Below are 12,408 nucleotides of genomic sequence, written 5' to 3'. Positions count from 1 at the left end.
TCCTAAAAAGGGTTATGCCACTAAGGACATAATCAATATATTGAGCAAGATACTTTAATCCTTTTTAATTACATAAAAAACCTTAAAGGGGTAGTCCCAGCTCCAAGATCCTATCTCAATATGTAGTAGGAGGAATAATCGTTACTAATATTAGCAAATGCCTCTAATTATAGTGTAGTGATTTTGATTAGCCATGTCGCTTACCCCATGTGCAGGGCATTGCAGTAGCTTAGGTATCCATGGTTATCACCACTAACAACTAATTTTCACTATGAGTGGTGGTAACTATGGATACCCAAGCTACTGCAATGCCCTGCACATGGGGTAAACGACATGGCTAATCAAAATAACTATACTACATTTCTAATTGGAGGTATTTGCGCATATTATTATTACTACACCTACTACATATAAGGATAGGATCTTGGAGATTGGGTATTCCTATTAATTCACGCATCCAATATATGCAAGTGATACATATGGGCTAAGACCACACTACGTTTGTGGCGGTGGTCTGGTGCATATGCTCTGGGGTTATGCGCCGATAATGCGAGCAATCAGAATGGAGGCAGAGCCATCCCTTCACAATAGTGACCCCACTGTATTAGGAATAAAAAATATATACACTTTCTGCGTGGTATACATTTCTTTGCAGTAGCTCACTGTACAAAAAAGTGCAGTCTACCACACTCCTTTTCTAAAGTTTGCTTTACCATATATATGGTATAGATGTTTAAGTATTTTTTTTTTTACCCAGATACTGAAGCGGAGCAATCATGTACTTCGAATATTCTTCCTATTAATTTTAACAGGTAATTCACATGCGAGTTTGAGGGGTTTTTTTTTCTGAGAAGGTGTTAGAACCTCACGGAGGAAAAAGCAAGTTAATGTTAACGTTTTAAAAAAACAAAACACAATTTGCATAAATTTCCACATCATTTGTGGCAGATATTTGTCAATGCACAGAAGAGTGGTGAGAAAACTTTTGTAAAATCAGTCGTACAAAATATAGCTTGAAAAACATTGCTAGTCGTACCCACTGACCATACAAAATTGCTACGATTGGGGAAATGGGGAAGAAAAAAAAAAAAAAAAAAAAAAAAGAAGTTGAGTGGTTTTATAACTAGGGCATTCAGTATGAATGAATTCAGTGTGCCGTACTAATCAATTGCACCACAAAGTTTGGGGCATATTTATGAAAGTAATTACTAGTGTTGAGCGAGTATGTTCTATTAACCCTTTCGCCGAGTATGCTCGGGCCGAGCTCCGAGTATTTACAGCTGCTCGGTGATATGGTTAAATCGCTCCCGTGTGCATGATTTGTGACTGTTTGACAGCTTTATTACATGTGAGGAATGTCTATTTCTTACACATTCTTAGGACCGTACCAATTTAGGGTCACCTTGTCACTGGTGGGACGGCTTGTATACTTTTTTTGATCAAAAATAGTTCACTAAGTACCCTATATTTCATATGCAACTTTGCTTTACATTTATATATAATGATGGTAGGGTATGAGATATTTTTTGTCTTTTGTAGGTTTTGCATGTAATAAAGCTGTCAAACAGTTGCAAATCATGCACACGGGAGCGATTCAACCTCATCACCGAGCAGCTGTAACTACTCGGAGCTCGGCCCGAGCATACTCGGACAGAACATACTCGCTCAACACTAGTAATTACGCTTATCTATTCGGTGAACTTGTAGGTTAATACATTTCAGGCTTGGACTACATTATTCTTCCACTTGGTGAAAGGATTGCTTATTACCTGCAATTACCCTCAAGTATCTGTCATTATAGTAGATATGTCAAAATTATGCCATTTTTGGATTTCTTTTTTCAAGAAAATTAAACAAATTTAAGTATTTAAAAGTGTACGTTAAGGAACAGCATCAGAAAAACAAACCTGAAAGTTAAACTCGTGGGTATTAGAATTACATTCTGATAATTTTACCAACAGTATTTGAAAAATAAATATATCAAAGAAAGGATCTAAACAATTACATCTAATAACAGTGATAATCTCAGTGATAATTCCAGTGAGGAATATATATATATATATATATATATATATATATATATTAGTGCTGAAACAGAAAAAAGTGCTTCTAAAGCTCCTCTCTCTAACTCAACAGGAACTGACAAGTGCTTTCTAAAATCATCTAAAAATCATGTATACAAAAAAAGAAAAAAAAAAAAAAAAAAAAAGATACAGCATTTACCAAACTTGTGTTAGTAAAATGGCAGACAAGATTGCAGTGTTATTTTCTTCCTGTGCACATGATACATCGTCATACAACTGCTGAACTGGTTTACCCCTCACCCGTTTTTCAAAAGGAGTACGAATATTAGGATAATAAAACACTTTACATAAGCATAGCGCAACAAGCTGCAATCTAGTAGTATATAGACTTTTTTTTGGCAAATACACCTGTAAGCACATCTAGCATTGGTCCACTGACAGACTGTAGCAATAAAAAAAAATAAAAAAAATTCCTACCGGCTAAATAACCAATAGTCCGTAATCAGGAGGATGAGCTGATGCATTAATACTTACATGCTAGACAATTCAGTGACACAGCAATACATTCCCTTGCCTGCATATGGCTCTGTCGTAAAAACGGCTTTATTGAAATTGCACTGCTCTCCCTTAGCAAGAGAATTTTTTTTTTTTCCATTTTTAATTTTTTAAAACAACTCCATTAAAACTTGTTCACTCGAACTAAATCTAAGCTACGAGTTTTAAAAATAAAGTTAACTTTGAGGTATGGAATTTATCTGTACATAAAAATAATTCAATTTAGTGATCTTAATGAAAAAAAAAAAAAAAAGTGACCGTACAGAACTAAAATATTTACAGCAGGTTGTTAACTAGTAAAATGATCTATCGACCACGATAACCATCAATGGGAGAAAAAAAAAAAAAAATCCTACAAAAAAGGCATAGTAGGCATTGCAAAAGTATATACTTACAATTCACAGATAAGATGGCAAACCTGATGTGGAATTGGTCATACCGAGTTGGACTATGCAGACAGACATTATCAAAAGCAGAGTATGAACAAGAGGTATTTTGTGTTCCAATATGGTGGTTGTTATACAGTAAGCCAGAATCGTGCATCACTTATGAATCACTTAAAAAGAAGGTCAAAAAGGTAGATTTTGTTGTAGTGAAAAACGAAACAAAAACCATACAATTAGAATTGGGTCTATTATGGCTCAGAATAATAATTTAAAAACCCTTTCCACTGTTGCAGTTACATTGCATATTTCAGTCACACCGATTTAAAATCGGTGTTAAAACTAAAAGGATTATTATTATTTTTTTAGGGGGTGGGGGCTACTTCTAGAGAAGTACTACTTTGTAATGCAAAACATGACAAGTTAACAGAACTTGAAATTGAAAAGGTAACGATGTTAGGAGAAAGATTTGTGTACAGGATTCCTAACATTGAAGCGTTTTAGGGGTAGGGGTACATTAAAGTAGGAATGTTTAAACTTATTAGTGTCACAAACAAGGTGCACCTGAATATTAAGACTGAAACTTTTACAAAATCTACAAGATAAAATAGAAATCTTTTGAAATAAAATCAGCAGCTTTTCTTTTAAAAGGGTTATGAAATATTAAAGGGACCATTAAAACTCATGTTACAGAAAAGAAGGGAGTTGAAGAATTTTCATAAAGCATCTGCAAAAAATAAATAACCCATATACTACCATTAGGTTTATGACTCTGAAACGCAACAGCAGTATGGCAAGCAAAACGCCCAATATAATTGGTCCTCCATATGACGTCAAGTGCGCGCTTATTGGATAACCGTGTGGTACGTTCCCAGAGACTGCCATTACTGCATACAGTCAAATACGGTGTTCTAACAAGTTTGATAAAGGGGCTCAATCCAAGTAGGAAATATTCTTTTAATTAGCAGTTACTTTGAGTCCTGGAAAGCCCCTTTAACTTTGCTTCACAAAACAGTAAAAGACATTACTGCAAATTAAATTCGTGCTTAAAAAAAAAAAAAGAAGAAGGTTTATATATGTATGCGTCTGCAAAAATCAGAAGTGCCCTGTAAATAAGCTCTTAGCTTCTCAAACAAGTTTACCTGAAAGTTTAGTTTCATATCCTAGTGGAATGCTTATAATCTGACAAAATGCAATACAATCTTCAGGTCAAAGGATAGTTTAGTGGTATTAGAAAGGTTTAACGTGTTTGGCATACATGTTAGAAACAAAAGGGAAAAAAAAAAAAGAAAAAAAAAAGAAAACAAGAGACCCAAACGAGATAGCTATCTATATCCTAAACTCCAATGACTACACATGTATCATTTCTACATTAAAAGGTAGGCACACAGTTTCGCCAGGGCTCGATTGTCAGAGCTAAGTATGTAGTTGGCAGTAATGAAAGTTAAGGGTTCCTGAGGTTAAACTATTGGCCTGAAGGTTACAATTAAACATCTAAGAAATCGCAGGATTTGGGTGATTTTTCTGCAGTTCCATAGGCCAGAATTTTTCAAGTTGATTAAATGTTTAGGCAAGTAGCAGCTCAAGTGGTAAGATTTTAAGTTTCTTTTATGATATGAGATAGTCATATCCTAGCAATATGCTATTGCTGGGAGTCTGACTTCTGGGAATCCAAACCTGAGAATAAAGGGGCCACAATGCTGGATTAGTGCCGGACCCCTTCACTGTACCGCTGGGTCTTGGCTCCCTGCACAACTAAGTGGCTGGGACTGAAGCCATGTGTGGCACACACAAATGTACTATAACATTAGAAGATGGGACTTTACCTCCTAGAGGGGGTTTCACTGCAGTTTTGAAGCCGTTCAAGCTAAACATGAACCAACAAAAAAAAAAGGAGAAGGATAAGTTCTTTGACATTTTTAATGCCTTTTGAATCCACTTTAGGTTATGTTCACACATCATGGTTTTATTTGCGTCACAAATCTGCAGCAAAACCTTATCTCTCAAGGGAGGTTTGCTGCAGACTTTTCTTCCAGTTTTGGTGCGTTTTTTTCACTGTACTTCTGTCTCTTTTTATGAGTGTATATAAAGTTCTGTGGAAAAAAAAGAACCTTATTCTATTTTGGCATCAAGAACGCTGAAAAAAATTTTGATGCGTTTTTTGAGCTTTTTTTTACTTCCTATGGGTGAAAAAACAAAAAAAAAACGCTGAAAGAAGTGACATGCTCTATTTTCCAAAAAAAACCATGCAAGGCACAAAATCCTGAAAAAAAACAAACATGATGTGTGAACTAAGAATTCTGGAATCTCATAGACTTTGCTGGTGCTGCAAAAGGCAGCAGAAAATTTGCATTAAAAATACCATGATGTGTGAACATCGCCTAAGGCAACTGTCAGTTTCCAGTTTTTACATCAGTCAAAAATACCAGTCTGTTTTCCTCCCATGTGCCAATCGTTTGGGGAAAAAAAGGCAGTAAACTGACCAAACTTATTTTCCCATTAATGACACTTCACAACAGATCAGTTATAAAACAGATGAAAAACTGATAGAAACTGATGTAAATGGAGCTTTTATCCAATTGTGATGGATCCTCAGACTTGATTCGCCAGGTCTGTTGAGAATAGGACAAGCTCAGTCTGGCTGTACACAAATAATAATAAAAGGATGTGTGAATGGTTTCATTACACTTTATGGTCCAGTGTGCTGTCAGTTTTATAAGACAGACAACATATAGATGGGGGAGGAGGGTGGTAACATCCCAGCACATATAGTTTAAGACTTTTTATTTGAAGCTTCTACAAGAAGGTTTGACAATCCTTACAAGCCCCAAGTTAAATATGATTCACTGTACAGACTGGATCAGCATCAGTGGACGGTATCAGGCAGGGGTCCTCACCAAATCAGACCTCAAATCACCATCCTAATCCACATTAAGAACTCCATTTTCTATACAAAGTCACTTGATACCAGATTAGGACCCAATTAAGTGAGCCTTGACATTGTAAATAATGGGGTGGATGTCTTGTTAGAAAAGACCCCCTTTTAAATTTATAGCATCGGTATAAGGCAAAAAAAAACGTGAGCCTCCCCTTTAATGTATAATGTACAAGGATCCAGCCATGTTAACGTTGCAGTCATTAAGTAGCAACCTAAGCGGACTATTTTTTTTGTAAAGTATAAACCTATTTTACATTTACCACTGCATACGAGTATAAAGCATAGCAACTGAAGAAAGAAAAAAAAAATAGTGTTATTATCAGCTTTTACAAATGGTGCAAAACAAGCTCAGAGTGGAGTGTCTATAATGTATAGAGAGCAGAAAGGAAAAAAAAATTTATATTTATATATATATATATATATATATATATATATATATATATATATATATATATATATATATATATATATATATATATATATATATATATATATATATATATATATTGTACAAAAGTACAAAACTGTGTGGTTCATGGAGGAGTGCTGATAAAGAACAGTTACCTGAAGAGGCTGTAAATGCTGTAGCTCAAGATAATCTACACCGGACAATGATTGACTCAGCTTACACAATGACTATTATACAGTAAAAATCAATCCTAGCAAACATGCTAGACCCAAGGAGTGCCCATCATTCCTGAAATCTGAGGAATAATTATGAGGTTGTACTGTTATGAAACGATATGCACCAGATAAATATCACAGTAGTTAAAAGTGTGTATGAGACCCCTGAAACCTACAAATGTAGAAACCACACAGTTTAGTAACTATAAATCAGGTAGAATGTACATATCCGGATATTTTCTAAAATGAGGACTGTGTGTAAACCAACATCTCCAGAAAGAGAGCTAGTCTTTGTGATAAGGCTACTACAGAAAAACCCTACCATCACTTTGCCACACAGGTTTAGTGTTGATCTGGCAACTGGTACAGTTTTGAAGGTAGTGTGTACAAGATCCTCCCTGTAAGTAATATGGCAGGTAAAGCAAAGATTGGGGGTATGGGGAAAGAAGTGTAGTGGTAAATTAACCATGTAATCTATCTAAACCTACAGAAAAGTTCATCTTCAGTTGCAATGAAATGTTTTCAATGGTCGTTGCTGGAGTGTTATGAGGATATATGTGTACTGACACATACATAAAATTTCATTTCACAAGGTAAAAAAAAAAATAAAATAATTTTTTGTTTTTGTTTTCAAAAAACCACACGCACACCTGTTCATGAGATGCCTCCATGCTTCCTGGCTGAACAGGACGAACACTGCCCTGCTTCAAGGAGAATCTCTGAAACTTAAGAAATGTAAAGCTCTAGTAATACTCTCTCATTTGTAGGTTAGAAACGTACTGCCGCGAGGCCTACCCATACCCACATGTTGTGCTCTTTGCACACTGCCACTCTGAACTAAAGCCTTTCTTTTTTGCATTCTCCGAAAAAAGTAACAACTTCCAAAAGTTACACGAGGTACATTCAATTTTTCAGAAATAATCATTTTGGCATAAAACACTTAAAATCAGACTTCTAGGAAATGAATTGTTTAAATATCTTTAGACTGCTTTTTTTTACCCCTAGACAATGGTAGTATATATTTAAGTAACTCCTGAAATTTTTAAAGTGGACTTGTGTTCAAAAAACAAAGAAAATTTTTTTTTCTTCTCAAAATATACATCAAGAACACAATACATGCAGGCTCTATAGCAACGAGTCCATATTCACATGTATAGGTTCTCTTGCTGAGGTAACAATTCGCTATTGAAAATAAAGAGCATGCGTAAAGGCCAAATAAAGTATTCAAGGGTTGTACCGGGCATGAGGAATTTACAAATCTGCCTGATTTTGAGCACAGAATTTGCACCTGTAGAGGTCTGTTACGAAACTGCCTTAAAGTTTCACACAATAAGTTAAGCAGGTGTAAAGTGTGCTGTGCATCAGAAGACAGAAGTGCAGGCCCAGTTTGGTTACAACTCATTTCCTAAACTTAGGACTTTACAACATGCCTATTCATCTTTAGATTCATTTGCACTTGGCGATGCCTCCACCTCTTCCTGAGGTTCCAGTTCACTTTTTACTACAACATCTTGTTCTTCCAACCTCATTAGTTTCAGCTTTTTCTTTGGAGGGTTTTTTAATGTGCCTAACCGCTCTTTAACTTTGTACTCCAGTGTGCTATGAGGAATCCCATAAATGCTTTGCGCTTTGGAGACACTCATTTTGCCGTTCATGACCACGGCAATCGCTTCCTCCAGTATCTCACTGTTATACTGTCTGTATCTCCCTCGTTTTTTTCTTGGTTGTTTAGAGCCAGGATCTCCTTCCTGATCTGAGGTGGAATATGGCTGTCCAGAGGTAGACTGCTCAACATCTGAGCTCCAGGAATCAGTGGTAGTATCCAATAAATTCCTTCGATTTTGCTTTGGAAGGATAGTCCTTAATTTTTTGCTAAGTGCACTCTCAGTTTGTGAACCCATAACCAAAGAGTTGTAATTGTAAAGATCCCCACTGCGGGACTCCCAAGACAAATCCATGCCTCGGACCTGTGGAATTTTTAAATCAACTGGAGAAGAAAGGCCCAATTCCTTTTTAATTTCATGCTTGTTGTGAACATTTTTTTGAAAAGCATTTGCATTTTCTGTGAGAATAGGCAGGTCACTGATGTTGCTGAGTGCGCCATTACCCCTATACTTCACACGGCCAAAATTTAATTCGTAGTGCGGTTTTGCCCAAGAAGCTTCCCTGGATAAGATCAAATGTTGTCCTTGATTCTGCAGTCCAGACGAACCATGGCTGGCAGCTGCTGAAAATTTTCTGCTATGCAATTCCTCACTAATCTGCAAGGAGCGAGCCAATGGCACTTTTAGAGGTGTGGAGTGGCCATAAGTTTCCCTGGTTGCATCCAGCAAACTTCTTGGAGGCACCCCATCACCACTGCGCAGAAGCCCATCTGGACGGTGCAGGCTGGGTCTCCCAGGTCGCCTAATTGGATGGAAGGAAACTGATGTGAGCAGAACTTGCACAGGTAGGGAGGGATGGGTGAATGGGGCCACTCCTTTATTAGAAGGCCTTGCTTGGGTAACATCACTTTTTTTTGTATTCTAACATTATCTCAGCATCAGTGTGTGTTTAACAAAAATAAAACTAGGTTCACAGAAAATAAAATGAAATTTTGTGGGCAACAAAAAACAACAAAAAAAAATTCACTTGATCTTTGGCTGGGTTCACAAATTGTTGTAGGAAAAAGGAAAAAATAAATCAAAATGATTTTGCGCAACGGTCTGTGAGTAGCACTTTAGCTATCAATAAGAAAATAGTGGTCGATCCCTTTAAGGTGTATACACAAGTGATTTATGTGACGTTACCACTAAACAAGTACAGTAATAAAAGAGTAAGCCACTTGGTACATAATGCAATCTTCTAAAATAACACTAAGACAGTGTCTGCTGCTCACATCATCTTACAGAAAAAAAAAACATATAGCCCATGTGTAAAGACAATGAGGCTTCAACTACTTAAATGATTTTATTCTTAAAAATAAAATAAGAGAAAAAATGGCCTTACAATTTGAAGTCTGCACTTTTAACATGTGCCATTTATAAAGTCAAATATTGTGCACTGGGCAGATCTATAATTTGGATTAAAAAAAAAACAAACAAACCAAAAAAACACCAAAACCACAACAAATCAGTAAGTCTATGTTGTGTTTACCGCATCAGTCAGACCATTTTTCCTCTTGACAGAACAGATTCGATAGGTGACAAAAGGCGTGATTTAGATGGTGATTGATTATAGATTTTAAGACGTGATTTAATACATTGAAATGTAAGATATATTTATATATATATATAAAAAATAAGAGCATATGGATGCTTCCTACAGCCACGTCTAAAAGAAGTTACATGCTGTCCCAACTTTATGAATCCCAAACAAACACTCAGCTGAATTACCACAGCTGTATATAGTTAAAAAAGTAAAAATTACATTTTATTTTAAAACACAGCTAGAACTATAAAATCTGTACAAATGCCTTATAGCGTGATAAAGGGTTATGAAGAAAAAAAAAAAGCCACACTAAATATAATGAAAATGCAGGGATGAATTTTTGGACTTAAGTTATGAAACCACAAATATTTGGTAAAATGGTTAAAAAAGACAAAAAGTCCTTTTTTACAAAGTAAAATTAAAAAATGGAAAATGCTTATTAAATTTAGGCACTATGCAAATTCCTAGATATTTAATCGGTCAAAGCCATGTTTCCCCTTTTATAAGTGCTCACACAATCCTTACAATCATTGTAAGCTTAAAATCCTGCAGATTTATATGAAATCGGTCATACAATGAATGGGAACAAAGCATATGATTTCATGAACACGACACTAATTTAAAGAGTGAATTTCATTGCTCTAAAAGGATGGAAGGTATAATCACTTTAGTTTAGAAACCTGATATGATTTTGTTAGGAGCAATTAAAAGAATAGATCGTATGTGATGAGTCGATGATGCTTACCCATTCCCTATATTGTTTGAGGTACTTGGAGAAATAGAGGAATTCGGGCTACCAGAACAAGGACTCTTTTTAGTGGACAAGTCAAGCACTCCATCTGCTGAAATAGAACAAGACAAAAAACATTTACTTTTCTTTATTACTATAGGTAATTGCCATCATTAAGAAAGGAAGTCAACAATGAGTCATTGCTAGAGAACAAGCAGAGAGGGGAACACCTAGCATTAACCTGTCTAATTTAATGTGAATACTCTCCACCCACTATAGACAACAAAGTGACATATGGGAAAGTTTCACTAATTTATTGGACAGTCTTGTTTTACTCTAGAATACCTTTACACATTTAGATTCATACAAGATTTATGAGTAAAGCAGGATTCACATTTGAATTTGGGACACAAATGGATTTCACGTCCAAAACATATCTCTGCAGATGCAGAGGTAGAAGGGCCCGACTGATTTCCCCAGGGTTCACATAGTTTTGTTATGTGTCCATTTTTAAAATGGAACAAAAAGCACAGCAAGCAGGACTTAATTTTTCAGTCTTAACAACGGACTACAGAAGCACAGTATAGTAGTCAATGCGGCCATTTGGCTACCGTTTGTACCAGTCATATAAACAATCTGATCTGGACCTCAATTCTGTTTGTTCCAGTTATACAGAATTCCCCAATAGAAGTGAACCCTGCCTAACCCAACGTGCAGGCGGCAAAACAGAGGGCCGCAACGTGCAGGCGGCAAAACAGAGGGCCACAATTTGCATGACCAATTGGTGGGTCTTGAGGACAGGAGTTGAGAACCACTGCCTTCGGCGACCACCAGTGCAATACATATATAGCGTTTTAGTGGGTTTATACCTAAAGTACAGATATACGAATTCTGTCCTCTATTTTGTTAGTGCTTCATTTTGGTTAGGAAAGAAAAACTTTGCTTCAGCTAAAGAGCAATAAAATCAGACACTCAAGAAGTGAAACTAGAGTCATTGAAACAAATGTATACAAACGAAGATACCTTGCTCACAGGGTTCTTCCAAATGGGGCTTCTTGACAGTGAGGTCTAAGGGAGAATCTTGGTCAGCCATCAGAAGCTTGCTAAGCACAGGATTCTGGGTAGTGGCAGGGGGAGGTGAACTTTGTCCGGAGGGTGATTTCGGCAAGCTTTGGTTCTTTGTGCTGTTGGGCGGGCTGGAATCCTGAGTAGAGCTATTCTTTGAGGTATATTCAGCAGCAAACTGTCGAATCATTCGCTGCATGATCTCACGAGCAACTAGGGGAATATTCGGATCAGAGATCCTAGGACTGTCTAGATTTATCAGGGGAATAAAAAAGAAAAAATATATTATACAACTATTTTTTTTTTATTTATTACAGTTTTTAACATTAAACATGTATGAAAATACATTTTATCATGCAATTCTAAAATTTATATAGAACACCATTTTTGCCAATTTTTTTGAATTTAATATTTCAAGACCTAAGATTATTCTAAAAATATTAATTCTCCCAAGCATCATATCTCTTAACTTCCTAGCGGTGATTCAGCCTTTGAACTGAACATCTGCACAGTACAAGGGAGACTGGTTACTATGGATGCACTACGTAACAACAAAGCTGAAAAAGCTGAAGCTGGTAGTACTGAAGATTAAAACTACAAGTCCACCTCAAATGACTCAACTAGTCAGCTCAAACTGTCTGCCAGCCCTCATATAAAATACTGGTACGATGATAGTAAGAACAGAAACTAAAATCAAATTTATAGACAAGAAACGAGATTTATACAGAAACACCACAAACCTTTCTTGTAGAAGACTGCATTGATGAATTCTTCTGCTTGTCTTTCTAGTCGAATTATCTTTGCTTGCTCTTGTTTCAGAAAGTTTTCTTGGCCGGATTCATTATTTGGTTTATGAAAGCCAGCTAAATGCTCCTAAATAAACACATAAGATGGCATGCT

At 36.2% G+C, this 12,408-nt stretch overlaps 1 protein-coding gene across 6 annotated transcripts in view; it reads right to left on the bottom strand.

The window, feature by feature from the left end:
* Window positions 1-12,408, bottom strand: part of LCOR (ligand dependent nuclear receptor corepressor) — a 78,649-nt gene that overhangs the window by 16,999 nt on the left and 49,242 nt on the right. For 3 of the 6 annotated variants that reach the window (XM_073684945.1, XM_073684948.1, XM_073684947.1), the window contains 3 exons: window positions 12,249-12,381; window positions 11,467-11,757; window positions 10,459-10,555 (listed from right to left, as the gene is read on the bottom strand). In XM_073684945.1, the coding sequence (XP_073541046.1) occupies window positions 10,459-10,555; window positions 11,467-11,757; window positions 12,249-12,381 (521 nt within the window). Of the gene's footprint in view, window positions 1-6,495; window positions 8,931-10,458; window positions 10,556-11,466; window positions 11,758-12,248; window positions 12,382-12,408 lie in introns of those variants that run through there. The other 3 variants (XM_073684950.1, XM_073684949.1, XM_073684946.1) reach the window with 3 other exon arrangements.

This window comes from Phyllobates terribilis, unplaced genomic scaffold, assembly GCF_046119375.1.
Source record: "Phyllobates terribilis strain yellow unplaced genomic scaffold, ASM4611937v1 Scaffold_5__5_contigs__length_657084704, whole genome shotgun sequence".
In the NCBI taxonomy this organism is placed as follows: domain Eukaryota; kingdom Metazoa; phylum Chordata; class Amphibia; order Anura; family Dendrobatidae; genus Phyllobates; species Phyllobates terribilis.
This window is presented reverse-complemented; position numbering and strand designations above follow the sequence as displayed.